At 42.3% G+C, this 11,862-nt stretch overlaps 1 protein-coding gene across 1 annotated transcript; it reads left to right on the forward strand.

Moving 5' to 3' along the window:
- The first annotated feature begins 5,648 nt into the window (after positions 1-5,648).
- npy4r (neuropeptide Y receptor Y4) lies at positions 5,649-11,514 on the forward strand. The gene is made up of 2 exons (XM_048191384.1): positions 5,649-6,307; positions 10,273-11,514. The coding sequence occupies exon 2, from the start codon at positions 10,317-10,319 to the stop codon at positions 11,448-11,450; it is 1,134 nt and encodes a 377-aa protein (XP_048047341.1). The 5' UTR covers positions 5,649-6,307; positions 10,273-10,316; the 3' UTR covers positions 11,451-11,514.
- Positions 11,515-11,862: the final 348 nt, after the last annotated feature.

Here is an 11,862-nt window from a genome sequence, read left to right on the forward strand (position 1 = left end):
TTATGACACTCTTGCGAAAAGGAGCTATAGAAAGGGTTCCTCCTCCCAGCAAGCTGTCAGGCTTCTACAGCCGCTACTTCATTGTTCCAAAGAAGGATGTGTCCTATCATAGATTTACATGTGTTAAATCGCTCAATATGAAAGCTCAAATTCAAGATGCTTACACTTAAACAGATTATCCCACAGATCAGGTCCGAGGACTGGTTTGTGGCGATAGACCTGAGAGAGGCGTACTTTCAGGTGTCCATCCATTCTTCTCACAGGAAGTTCCTCAGGTTTGCTTTCGGGGGCAAAGCTTACCAATACAGGGTTCTTCCTTTCGGCCTGTTATTATCACCCCGCACATTCACGAAGTGCGTGGATGCAGTGCTGGCTCCACTGAGACTCCAGGGCATCCGCATACTGAATTACATAGAAAGTGATTCTAGCTCAATCAGAGCAACCAGCAGTTCAGCATCGAGATGCTGTTCTGTCCCACATGAAAAGGCTTGGGCTGAGGCTCAATGCCAAAAAGAGTGTGCTAGTTCCGGCTCAGACTACCACTTATCTAGGTGTAGTTTGGGACTCCACCACGATGCAGGCACATTTGTCTCCTGCTCGTGTGAGTTCCATTCTCGCAGTCGCGAAAGGGGTGAAGTTAGGCCAGTCACTCACTGTAAAACAGTTCCAGAAACTGTTGGGTCTGATGGCAGCTGCGTCCAACGTCATACCTTTTGGCCTTCTGCACATGAGACCCTTACAGTGGTGGCTCAGGACCAGGGGATTTTCTCAGAGGGGAAATCCTTTTCGCATGATCAAAGTCACGCGGCGATGCCTTCGTGCTCTGGCCATGTGGAAAGATCCCTGGTTCCTGTCCCAGGGACCCGTGCTGGGGACTTCTGGTCGTCGTGTAATGCTTACGACAGATACTTCCCTCACGGGCTGGGGGGCGATCATGAGTGGTCGCTCAGCTCAGGGTCTATGGGAGGTCCATCAACTCTCCTGGCACATAAATTGGCTGGAGATGATGGCGGTGTTTCTAGCATTAAAACACTTTCTCCCAGACCTGAGAGGCCATCACGTGTTGGTCCGCACGGACAACACAGCGGTGGTCTCATATATAAACCATCAGGAGGGTCTGCGGTCTCGCCAACTTTACTACTTGGCCCGTCGGATCCTTCTATGGTCCCTAGGGAAGCTGCTCACTCTGAAGGCAGCTTACATCCTGGGGTATAAAGGGAGCAGACGCCCTGTCGAGGCAGGGGCTGAGGCCCGGGGAGTGGAGACTCCACCCAGAAGTGGTGGATCTCCTATGGAAAAATTTAGGTCGAGCGGAAGTCGACCTATTTGCTTCGGGAGAGTCAACCCAGTGACCACTCTGGTACTCCCTAACACATCCAGCACCTCTGGGTCTGGATGCTATGGTACAGACATGGCCGAGGCTACGTCTGTACGCATTTCCCCCGATTGCCTTGCTCCCGGGAGTTCTGGAGAAAGTACGCTAGGAAGGGGTCAGCCTAATACTGGTAGCCCCCTTCTGGCCAACCAGAATATGGTTCTCGGACCTAGTGTCCTTACTAGACGGCTTCCCAATGGAGCTTCCCTTAGACAGGACCTCCTGTCGCAAGCGGGCGGCTCGATAATACATCCCCGCCCAGAACTGTGGAAGCTATGGGCCTGGCCTCTGAGGGGGCCAGGCTCATAGATGCTAGTCTTCCAACTGAGGTTGTGGAGACCATCCTTAACTCCAGAGCTCCCGCCACGAGGAAGCTTTATTCCTATAAATGGAATTTATTTTCTGCTTGGTGCAGACAGAATAATATGGACCCTGTCCACTCTCCTATCAGCTTTGTGCTAAGATTTCTCCAAGAAAAATTCTCGGAGGGCCTATCGCCTTCAACCTTGAAGGTTTATGTCGCGGCTATCTCAGCCTTTCATGCTTCTCTTGAGGGTGGCTTCTCGGTGGGTCGAGACCCCCTCGTTACTCGCTTCCTCCGTGGCACACTGAGGTTGAGGCCGGCCTGGGACCTGGCTGTGGTATTACAAGGGTTAGCTGAGGCTCCCTTCAAACCACTCTCACTGTAAAACAGTTTCAGAGACTGTTGGGTCTGATGGCAGCTGCGTCCAATGTGATTACTATTGGCCTTCTGCACATGAGACCCTTACAGTGGTGGCTCAGGACCAAGGGGTTTTCCCTGAGGGGAAATCCTTTTCGCATGATCGAAGTCACGCGGCAATGCCTTCGTGCTCAGGTCATGTGGAAAACGCCTTGGTTCCTGTCCCAGGGACCCGTGCTGGGAACTCCTCGTCGTCGTGTAATGCTTACGACAGATGTTTCCCTCACGGGCTGGGGGGGGCGATCATGAGTGGTCGCTCGGCTCAGGGTCTATGGGAGGACCATCAGCTCTCCTGGCACATAAATCGGCTGGAGATGATGGCGGTGTTTCTAGCACTGAAACACTTACTCCCACACCTGAGGGGCCACTACGTGTTGGTCCGTACGGACAACATGACGGCGGGATGGTGAAAGCATTCCTTCACGCTAGACCTGACTATTTGCCAGGGTCCCCACCAATGTCCCAGGTCCCATTGTACTCCAGGCCTTCTATCCTCCTCCCTTTGAGTCTTCGGATCAGGAAAAACTGAATCTGCTCTGCCCGTTGAGGGCTTTGGATGCTTATGCCCACAGAGCTGCCCTGTGGCGAAAATCAGACCAATTGTTTGTCTGTTATGGGTCCCCTAAGAAAGGGGGCCCAGCATCTAAGCAGAAGATGAGCAAGTGGGTGGTTGAGGCCATCTCACTTGCATATGAATCGGCCAGACAGCCCTCTCCATTGGCTGTTTGCGCCCATTTCACTAGGGGTATGGCGGCATCAAAGGCTCTGATGACTGGAATATCCATTAATGGTATCTGTGATGCAGCTGGATGGTCATGCCAGCACACATTTATCAGGGTTTATACCCTTGATGTTGGCTCCACTCCGGAGTCTTCTATTTTGTCACTAACATTGGCAAGTATTTGAAGCTACGGCACAGTTGGGATTGCGTTCCCAATGCGTTGCCACGCAGCGTCGACAGTTCCCTACTCAGGGAACGTCTCGGGTTACAGATGTAACCCTGGTTCCCTGAGTAGGGAACGAGACGCTGCGTCTCTTGCCGTACCCCCTGCATACTTGCGAGTGCTTGCTTCAGACTTATCCCAGAAGCTAGCGTTCTCTGCATCCGGGTATGCTTTATAGTTTCCTGGTCCGTGACGTCACCCGTCTCTGACGTCTCGCTACGCGATTGGTTAGATACATGAGTGCTTCAGTGACGACATCATGCAGAAGGTTCCCAATGCGTTGCCACGCAGCGTCTCGTTCCCTACTCAGGGAACCAGGGTTACATCTGTAACCCGAGACGTTTTTTATATGGAAAGTCACCCAATAGCAATTGCTTTCTTTACATTTGCTTTTTCCACCAGTTCTCAGAAATCTTTGGCTGCAGCAGCTAATGATAGCCTACTAAGAAAGTTAAATTATACCTACACTGTGTTGTATATGAAACATTTTGTTTAAAACATCTGGTTTACACTATAAAAATAGTGATGTGATATTCACACAATTCGTAAATAAAAGCCATGTCATTTACAAAGAGTGAATTGTCTGAACAACGGTGGGCGGAGTTAGTGAAAATCCTTTCCCAACGAGATTTGACTATTTGACCAGTGCGCCAAAAAAACAAAATAACGACTTATATAGTGATGGCCGATTTCAAAACACTGCTTCAGGAAGCTTCAGAGCATTATGAATCAGCGTATCGAATCATGATTCGGATCGCGTGTCAAACCTCCAAACTGCTGAAATCACGTGACTTTGGTGCTCCGAACCGCTGATTCATAACGCTGATTCATAACGCTCCGAAGCTTCCTGAAGCAGTGTTTTGAAATTGGCTATCACTATATAAGTCGTTATTTTGTTTTTTTTGGTGCACCAAAAATATTCTTGTCGCTTTATAATATTTATATTGAACCACTGTATTCACATAAACTGATTAAAATATGCTTTTAGTACATTCATGGATCTTGAGAGAGGAAATGTCATTGCTGGCTATGGAGGCCTCACTGAGCGACCGGATTTCAACTAAAATATTTTAATTTGTGTTCCGAAGATGAATGAAGTTCTTACGGGTGTGGAACGACATGAGGGTGAGTCATAAATTACATTATTTTCACTTTTGGGTGAACTAACCCTTTAAGGCTACATTCAGACTGATTATTTGTGTATCCGATTAGAATCTGATCTGAAATTATTGACCTCCACATTGTGTATCGCAACTGTTCAGATCCGATTTGTGTGTCCATGCCGCTTTCATTTTCCAGGATCTGCATTGTGTTTTCTATGGCAATGACGTTGAGTTGGTAGGTATACGCCAAAAACGACAGCAACCACAGCATGGAGGGGTTTGCAATACAGATGTTTTCTCATTTACAATGTCATTTTATTAATGACAGAAATTTCTTTTTTGGGTAAACTAACACTTTAAGCATTCACATAAGCAATGTTAGCCATTATAGACATATTTATTCAAATCAGCTGAATCAATAGGCAGCGCAGGACCAATAAGATCAAATCAAACACCTATTATAAAAAGTTAGTCCACATAAGTCAGCACGTTGAGGTATTGTTGTTCATTACCACAGTAACCACTTTGCTTGTCGGGGTTTGACTTTGAACCATAGGTTTTTGAAATTTACACTTTTCAAAATAATATATTGATTTTAAAATGTAACATTAAAGGATTAGTTCACTTTCAAATGAAAATTACCCCAAGCTTTAGGCTACTCACCCTCAAGACATCCTAGGTGTATATGACTTTCTTTCTAATGAACACAATCATAGAAATATTAATAAATATTTTGATGCATCCAAGATTTATAATGGCAGTATGCGTTACCAAACGAGTATGAGCAGAAGAAAGTGTCTCCATCCATCATAAACATATTCCACACAGCTCTGGAGGGTTAATAAAGGCCTTCTAAAGCGAAGCTATGCATTTGTGTAAAAAAATATTTAACAAGTTATGAAGTAAAATATCTAGCTTCCGCCAGACCGCCTTCCGTATTCTTCAAAAAGTTTATGCTGTATGTCCTACGCCTTCCCTATTCAACTTGTGGAAAAAACGGAACTGGAGTTGCGTCAGTTCCGTAAGTTGAATAGCTTGCGTCAAAGAGTATAGAACCCAAGAGGTGACACTTTGATAATTTTTGGGTATCAGCCACTAGATGGCGCTCCAATAGCGCGGTCGCTATAATGGGGTGAAAATACTAACTGGACCATAGAATCCTTCACATCTTACGCACCCAAAATCGGCAAATTTCACTGCCAAATCAGAAGCGCAATAGAACAGTTTTTAAAATTAAGTCACCAGTAAATTGTATGGCTCCTACAGTAAATGTAGTATTGTCTTATATATGTTTTATTTTACCAGTTGTAGAATCCAACCATTCATCCATCTGAGGTAGCAGTTAGCCTACTTTATTGAGTATTTCCATTTTATGCAACTTTACACATTTATTAATAGTAAATTACTAATTAATACATTTAAGATCATCATGTTTGCAGCGATCAATATATTCAGACCTAGTGGAGTAGGCTCTACACTCTCACCAAACCAACTCCAAAACACATGAATGTGCACAGCAAGAGCAGAGTCTGCAAAGCATCACGAGAGACTGTTATTATCTCATGTCTCAAAGCACATACCATTGCAATAATAATGAACGTAAACAACTACAAGAGCTCTGCCATCTTGTAATTATGGTTACGACATCGTGTGAAGCATACGCTTGTTGTTTTGGTTCGGGAGGAACTGTAAAAGGTGGCTTTATATATTTAGACCACTTCTTTTATTGATTGTTATCAGGATGTGAAGATAGTTTCAACCAGTAACCTATAACAAATAGTGTTTATGAAAAACATTGCCTAGCCTACCTTTAAATGTACTGCACACCAATAAGCATACATTTGTGTTTACTAGTGTATTTATGAGGAAAATATGTGTTAAAGGGACCTGAATGTGTTTTATAATCTGTATCAAAAAGAACCTGATGCAGTACATCGTTCATGTCACACGTGGGCAGTAAACACAATGCAATCACATGGGGTTGTGCTTACAATGTGAAGGCCAGCAGAATAGTTACAACAGAGATGGCACATTGCAAGGATGTGAGCTAAAAAGAAGCCCAGAGAGAGAGAGAGAGAGAGAGATGAGGTAGAACACCTGGAGTTGACTGAATCAGAGTCTTTATTCCCCCGACTGCCTGACAGCAATCTGCTGTAGAAGACAGGTGAGTTCTACGCTACACACAGAGAGATGCATGTTTCTACACTATACAGCTTTCAGAAATAAAAAATGATAATATGTTAACAATTATAAATTTACAATTTAACAATTTATAAGTGTAACTGTTTCTTTTATCTACTTATTTTAAAGATGAGAGAACGTACTATAATTCAATTTATGAATGTATCAGGGTCACAGTTTAATTATTCTGTAGAGCATCTTCATGTGTTTTAAGTTTGATTCACTGTGAAGAGAGAATATTAAGCATCTGTGGCTGCTTTTGTCTCTGTAACTAGGAAAGGTTGTGTTCCAATTAATATTTTATATCTGATCAGTTTCACTTCCATATTGGAGATGTTGATATAGCAGCTCGCTTTAGCCATACATGCACAACATGCAAACAGTTGTTTGGAATAGGTTGTGAAAAGCTTTAAGTAACCCACTGTCCTCTGTTGGACTTGTTGACATAGACTGCAGCTCTTTGGTGTTGCCATGAAGTGAGGACACACAGGACACAATTTTCTCCCTTGCACACATAAATGCACACACACCTCCTCAGATCAGTAGGTTTGTGCAGGCGGGCAGTATGGCAACAGAATCTAGTGATTTTTACATCTTTATTTGGATCATATTAGAGTTGGACTGAAAAGCTATTTTTCAGAGTTAAATTTTGTTTTCTTTAATCTTTTTAAGGATGTTCTGATTCTGATTAGTCACCAGAGATGACCACAATGTTATGTGTACCCTAGTGAAAAATAAATAAACTAAAATGTATTTGAAATACATTTATTTTATGCTAAGTATACAACAAATACACTTACATATTTATGTAATTAATGTAAATACCTTGCAATTGCTCTTTTGCTAAATTGGAACAACTATATTTGATTGTGCTAAAGTGGAACTATTGCAAGTATACTTTAGGTACACTTCAAATATCTTGCATTTAAAGACTGATATTATAAAGTCATCATACTATCCTTACTAATAGTGATATTAAAGCACATTTTAAGCATAATATTAAGAAATGTGCACTGTGCACTAGAGAAGTACTCCAAGTAAAGTTGAATTATAATATTTATATCAGAAAGTCTCAAGCGATGTCAGTAAATATGTTAACGCATTTGTAGTATATACTTAGTATGAAATAAATGTATTTTAAATTCATTGTGTTATAGGTTTTTTCACTGGGTTAGGGAGGATTTTCTGACTGAAATTTACAATTACCCTCGACCAAAAGGAGGTCAGAGGTCAGCACAATAGCATCTGTGTTTGTTCTGAAAATGAAAATCATGTAGGCTACAAAGTATTTTAGTAAATAGCTAAAACCACATAGAATCCCAGAATACCCCAGGCTTTAATATCAACTACATAATCTACAGCTCAGGTTTTGTATTATAGTTCAGTCAGTATGTGTGTGTGCATTGTAGTAGTATTTTAGTAGTATTTTAGTAGTGAGTAGTATTTTACGGTTTGGTCAGTGTGACATGTAAACTGTCTAGATGAAAATCCACGCCTGTAGAAGAAGAATGGAGAGAGGATGTGAGATTAGGATGATTATGAAAGGGAGCGAAAAGAATGAAACTGACAGAGAGAGAGTGCAGGAGGATAATGTGATCTTCTCACCCTCTGAGTCCTATCACAGGTGAAAAATAACATTTGATGATATTAAAGAAAAGGATATCGGTTGTAAAGCAGGGTAGAGATCACTCTTCCCTTTTTCCTCTCTTCATCACACAAAAACACATGTGCAGGTGTTACAGGTACTTTTATGCCATGGAGAGGGATTGTAATTTAACCTAACATTTTTGGATGGTCACACATTAAAATGATCTGGAAACGTTTTTAGGGATTTTATAGCATTATTTCCAATCAATCTGTTTTTAACCAAATTGTGCTAAAAGTGTGAACATATTTAATTGTTCGTGGTGGAAACACCCACACATTTGACCATAACAAACTTTTGATGATTTTTGACTAATTTCAGCTCTGTGTTTGCCAAGTTGCAGATATGTTTGGTCATGAGAGAATTCTAATATTATAATATAATTAAATGAGGCACACTGATTACAATAGGAAGTCTAAAATTATCTCATTATCTCTATCCTCTGAATGAGAGCACTAGATAGAGAGAGACTGACAAAGAGAGATAAAGAAGACAGAGCCACAACAACAGCCAAGCATGAAAATGTAATTTGTTGCGCAAATAAAGGATGGTTATGGTCATTGTTACACATCTATTCAAAAGCTATGAATGCCTCTTTACCTTAGACTAACCTATTCTGAGTTTAGCTGGTATATAGTGAGCTAATGGCTTTTTCACATGATTTACATCTGGGCAACACAATCAGTCTCTCTGTCATCTTGTTTTGATTTTCACGCCAACGCCCACGTAATGATACGTCATGCAAATTGTAATGATCGACTGTGCCGCTTTCATCAGTTACTCACCCTCATGTTGTTCCAAACCTGTATGATTTTCAGTCTTTCATGGAACACTAAAGAAGATTGCTGATGCTGCTCTTTTCAGTATAATGAATTTTTCTAGTTTATGAACGTTTTATAGTGTCCCCCCCCCTTTTTGGAGCTTGACAACCTATGGTCACCATTCACTTTCAGTGTGTGGAAAAGAACAGTGTGAACATCCTGCCTAATGCTGCTGAAATGACCATAAATGTGAATTATCATAAAAAAGATCATTACCAGAGTTTCTAAATTGGGATGCCGTAAATTTTTACCATTGCTGTAGTGATCGTTAAGTTTTAATCGTCTTTGCCACAACATCTATATTGCTTTCCCTTGCAATACAGATGCAAGAGTGACAATGGGTTTGGGTATATTATTTTGAATAAAACACTACATTTTATTCAAAATAATATACTGATTAAATATCTTCTACACTTTGCATAAAATTTCCTCAAGAAATAGGCAAGAATAAACCTGCTGTCCTCTGTGATTCCTTTTCTCTCTGACAAACTGATTCCACTGAAGAAATAAAGTCATGAGGGTGAGTTAATGAAAGAGTTTTCATTCTTTGGTCGACTATCTCTTTAAGAATTTAGATTGGTGATAGATGGAATGTGAGGAGCTTTTCAGACACTGCTAAAACTAAATCAAAAACGGTAACTCCAGTGAGCTCTGTGTGTGTTAGTGTGTGTGTGTGTGTTCAGAGCATCTATAGATTATCCATACAGAACACCCAGATCAATGTGAGACCGGTCTGCAAGCCTGCTACCCAAGAAACACACAAATAACACACTACAGTCTCCAATACACTCTGTGGATACTTTGCTGAAATGGTCTGATTGTGTTCTCATTATGAGCCATTGCAGGTCCTGATCAATGGCCACCCCCCAAAGGAACATCTATAATTGGATGCACTGCAAATCCCTCAGCAGGGTCACAGTATCATTCCTCCCACACACTTCTCTTTTATCTCTTTCCCATTTTTTCCAACTACAGAAAAAGTCAAATAACAGAGTTTGTCTTTTTTATTTTTAATCAAAGGTGTCAACCCAGCTCTCTCTTACACATAAATATAAAGGTCTCTCATGTTTTATGTTCTCAGAAGAACTCATAATAGCACTCTGTAAGAGTCACTGTTTGGGTTTAAGTAAAACCCTTGTCTTAAAATCACCTTTTAACATTCCTACACAAGCCCCTGGTTTCACTGACAAGGCTTAAAAGTAACTTGGACTGACATCTTAAGGTGTCACTGCCATTGTTTTGTCTCAAGATGCACACCAGTAATGTTTTTCTCTAAGGCACGGTTATAAAAGTTACTTTAAATGTCGTAATTGAACTAATCCTGGCTTAATCTAAGCCCTGTCTATGAAACCAGGCCTTTACGTCCTCATTATTTCCTAAATAACCGTTATAGTCTCTATAGTATCATAGCTGTTGAAATGCATGCAGAGTGCCCTAGGGGTGTGAACATCTAATTTAGATGCACCTCTTTGTTATTTTCAGACTCCCAAGATGCTTTGCTGTCTGGAGCTGTCCTGAGGTGGCCAATGCCGTCGGCTCTCTTTGACGTGCCGTGGTGGCAGGCGCTCTTAAACTCCACCCTCACCCTCAACCATAGCAACAGTAGTTTGTTCCTGCTTGACAACCCCTGCTGGCAGTCAAGTGCCATGACACTTACATTAGTGTTGTGCTACTGCCTGGTGCTTATTTTGGGCTTGCTTGGTAACATCCTCCTCATTTGCATTATTATGCACCAGCGGGACCCTCCTAATGTCACTAGCATCCTCATTGCCAACCTTTCAGTTTCTGACATCCTGGTGAGTGTGTTCTGCCTTCCCTTCACTGTGGTTTACACTCTTATGGATCACTGGATCTTCGGTGCGCTGCTATGTCGCCTAATGCCATTTGTGCAGTGTGTGTCGGTGACAGTTTCAGTTCTGTCTCTGGTTTTGATTGCACTTGAAAGGCACCAGCTCATCCTGCATCCATCAGGCTGGAAGCCGAGCGTCCCACAGGCGTACATAGCCGTCTTGATTGTGTGGCTGTTGGCCTGTGTAACATCATTACCTTTCCTGGCATTCCACTTGCTCAGCAGCGAGCCATACAGTCTGCTTCCTGCGCCGCTTAGCCAGCTACAGGCGTGTCTGGAAGTCTGGCCTTCTCAGCAGCACAAACTAGTCTACACCACAAGCCTGTTACTATTCCAGTACTGCTGCCCGCTGCTCCTCATGCTTCTCTGCTACTTTCGCATCTTCCTGCGGCTGCAACGCAGACAACGCATGCTGGAGCGTCAGTGCAGCCGCAATCGAGAAGACGAACACAGGCGTGTGATGCACAGCAAACGCATAAATATTATGCTTGCCACTTTGGTGGCTGCATTTGCTGTGTGCTGGCTCCCATTAAATGCCTTTAATGTGGTGGCGGACTGGCACCAGGAGGCGCTGCCTGTGTGTTACCACAATCTGCTGTTTTCACTCTGCCATCTGCTGGCCATGAGTTCCACCTGCATCAACCCCATCATCTATGGCTTCCTCAACAGCAACTTCCGCAAGGATGTGGCCTCCGTGGTGCTACACTGCCATTTTCAGCCAATCGAAGACAACTATGAACACTTTCCAATGTCCACCATGAACACTGATGTGTCACGGACATCTTTTAGACTCAGAAACAATTCTGTGTAATTGGGCTTATTGCTCCAGTGATAGATGCCAGCTCTCTCTCTCTCTCTTTATATATATACAGTGGCATGAAAAAGTATGTGAACCCCTTGCAGAATCTGTGAAAATGAGAGGGATAATAGGGATAAAAAGAGGGATAATAAAAAATGCATGTTATTTTTTGTTTAGTACTGTCCTGAGTAAGATATTTTACATAAAAGATGTTTGCATTTAGTTCACAAAACAAAACAATAGCTGAATTTATTAAAATAACCCCATTCATAAGTATGTGAACCATTGATTCTCAATACTGTGTGTGGTTACCTGATGATCCACGACTGTTTTTTTGTTTTGTGATGGTTGTTCATGAGTCTCTTGTTTGTTCTGAAAAGTTAAACTGAGCTCTGTTCTTCAGAAAAATCCTCCAGCTCCTGCA

Source organism: Megalobrama amblycephala, linkage group LG5 (assembly GCF_018812025.1).
Source record: "Megalobrama amblycephala isolate DHTTF-2021 linkage group LG5, ASM1881202v1, whole genome shotgun sequence".
Lineage (NCBI taxonomy): Eukaryota > Metazoa > Chordata > Actinopteri > Cypriniformes > Xenocyprididae > Megalobrama > Megalobrama amblycephala.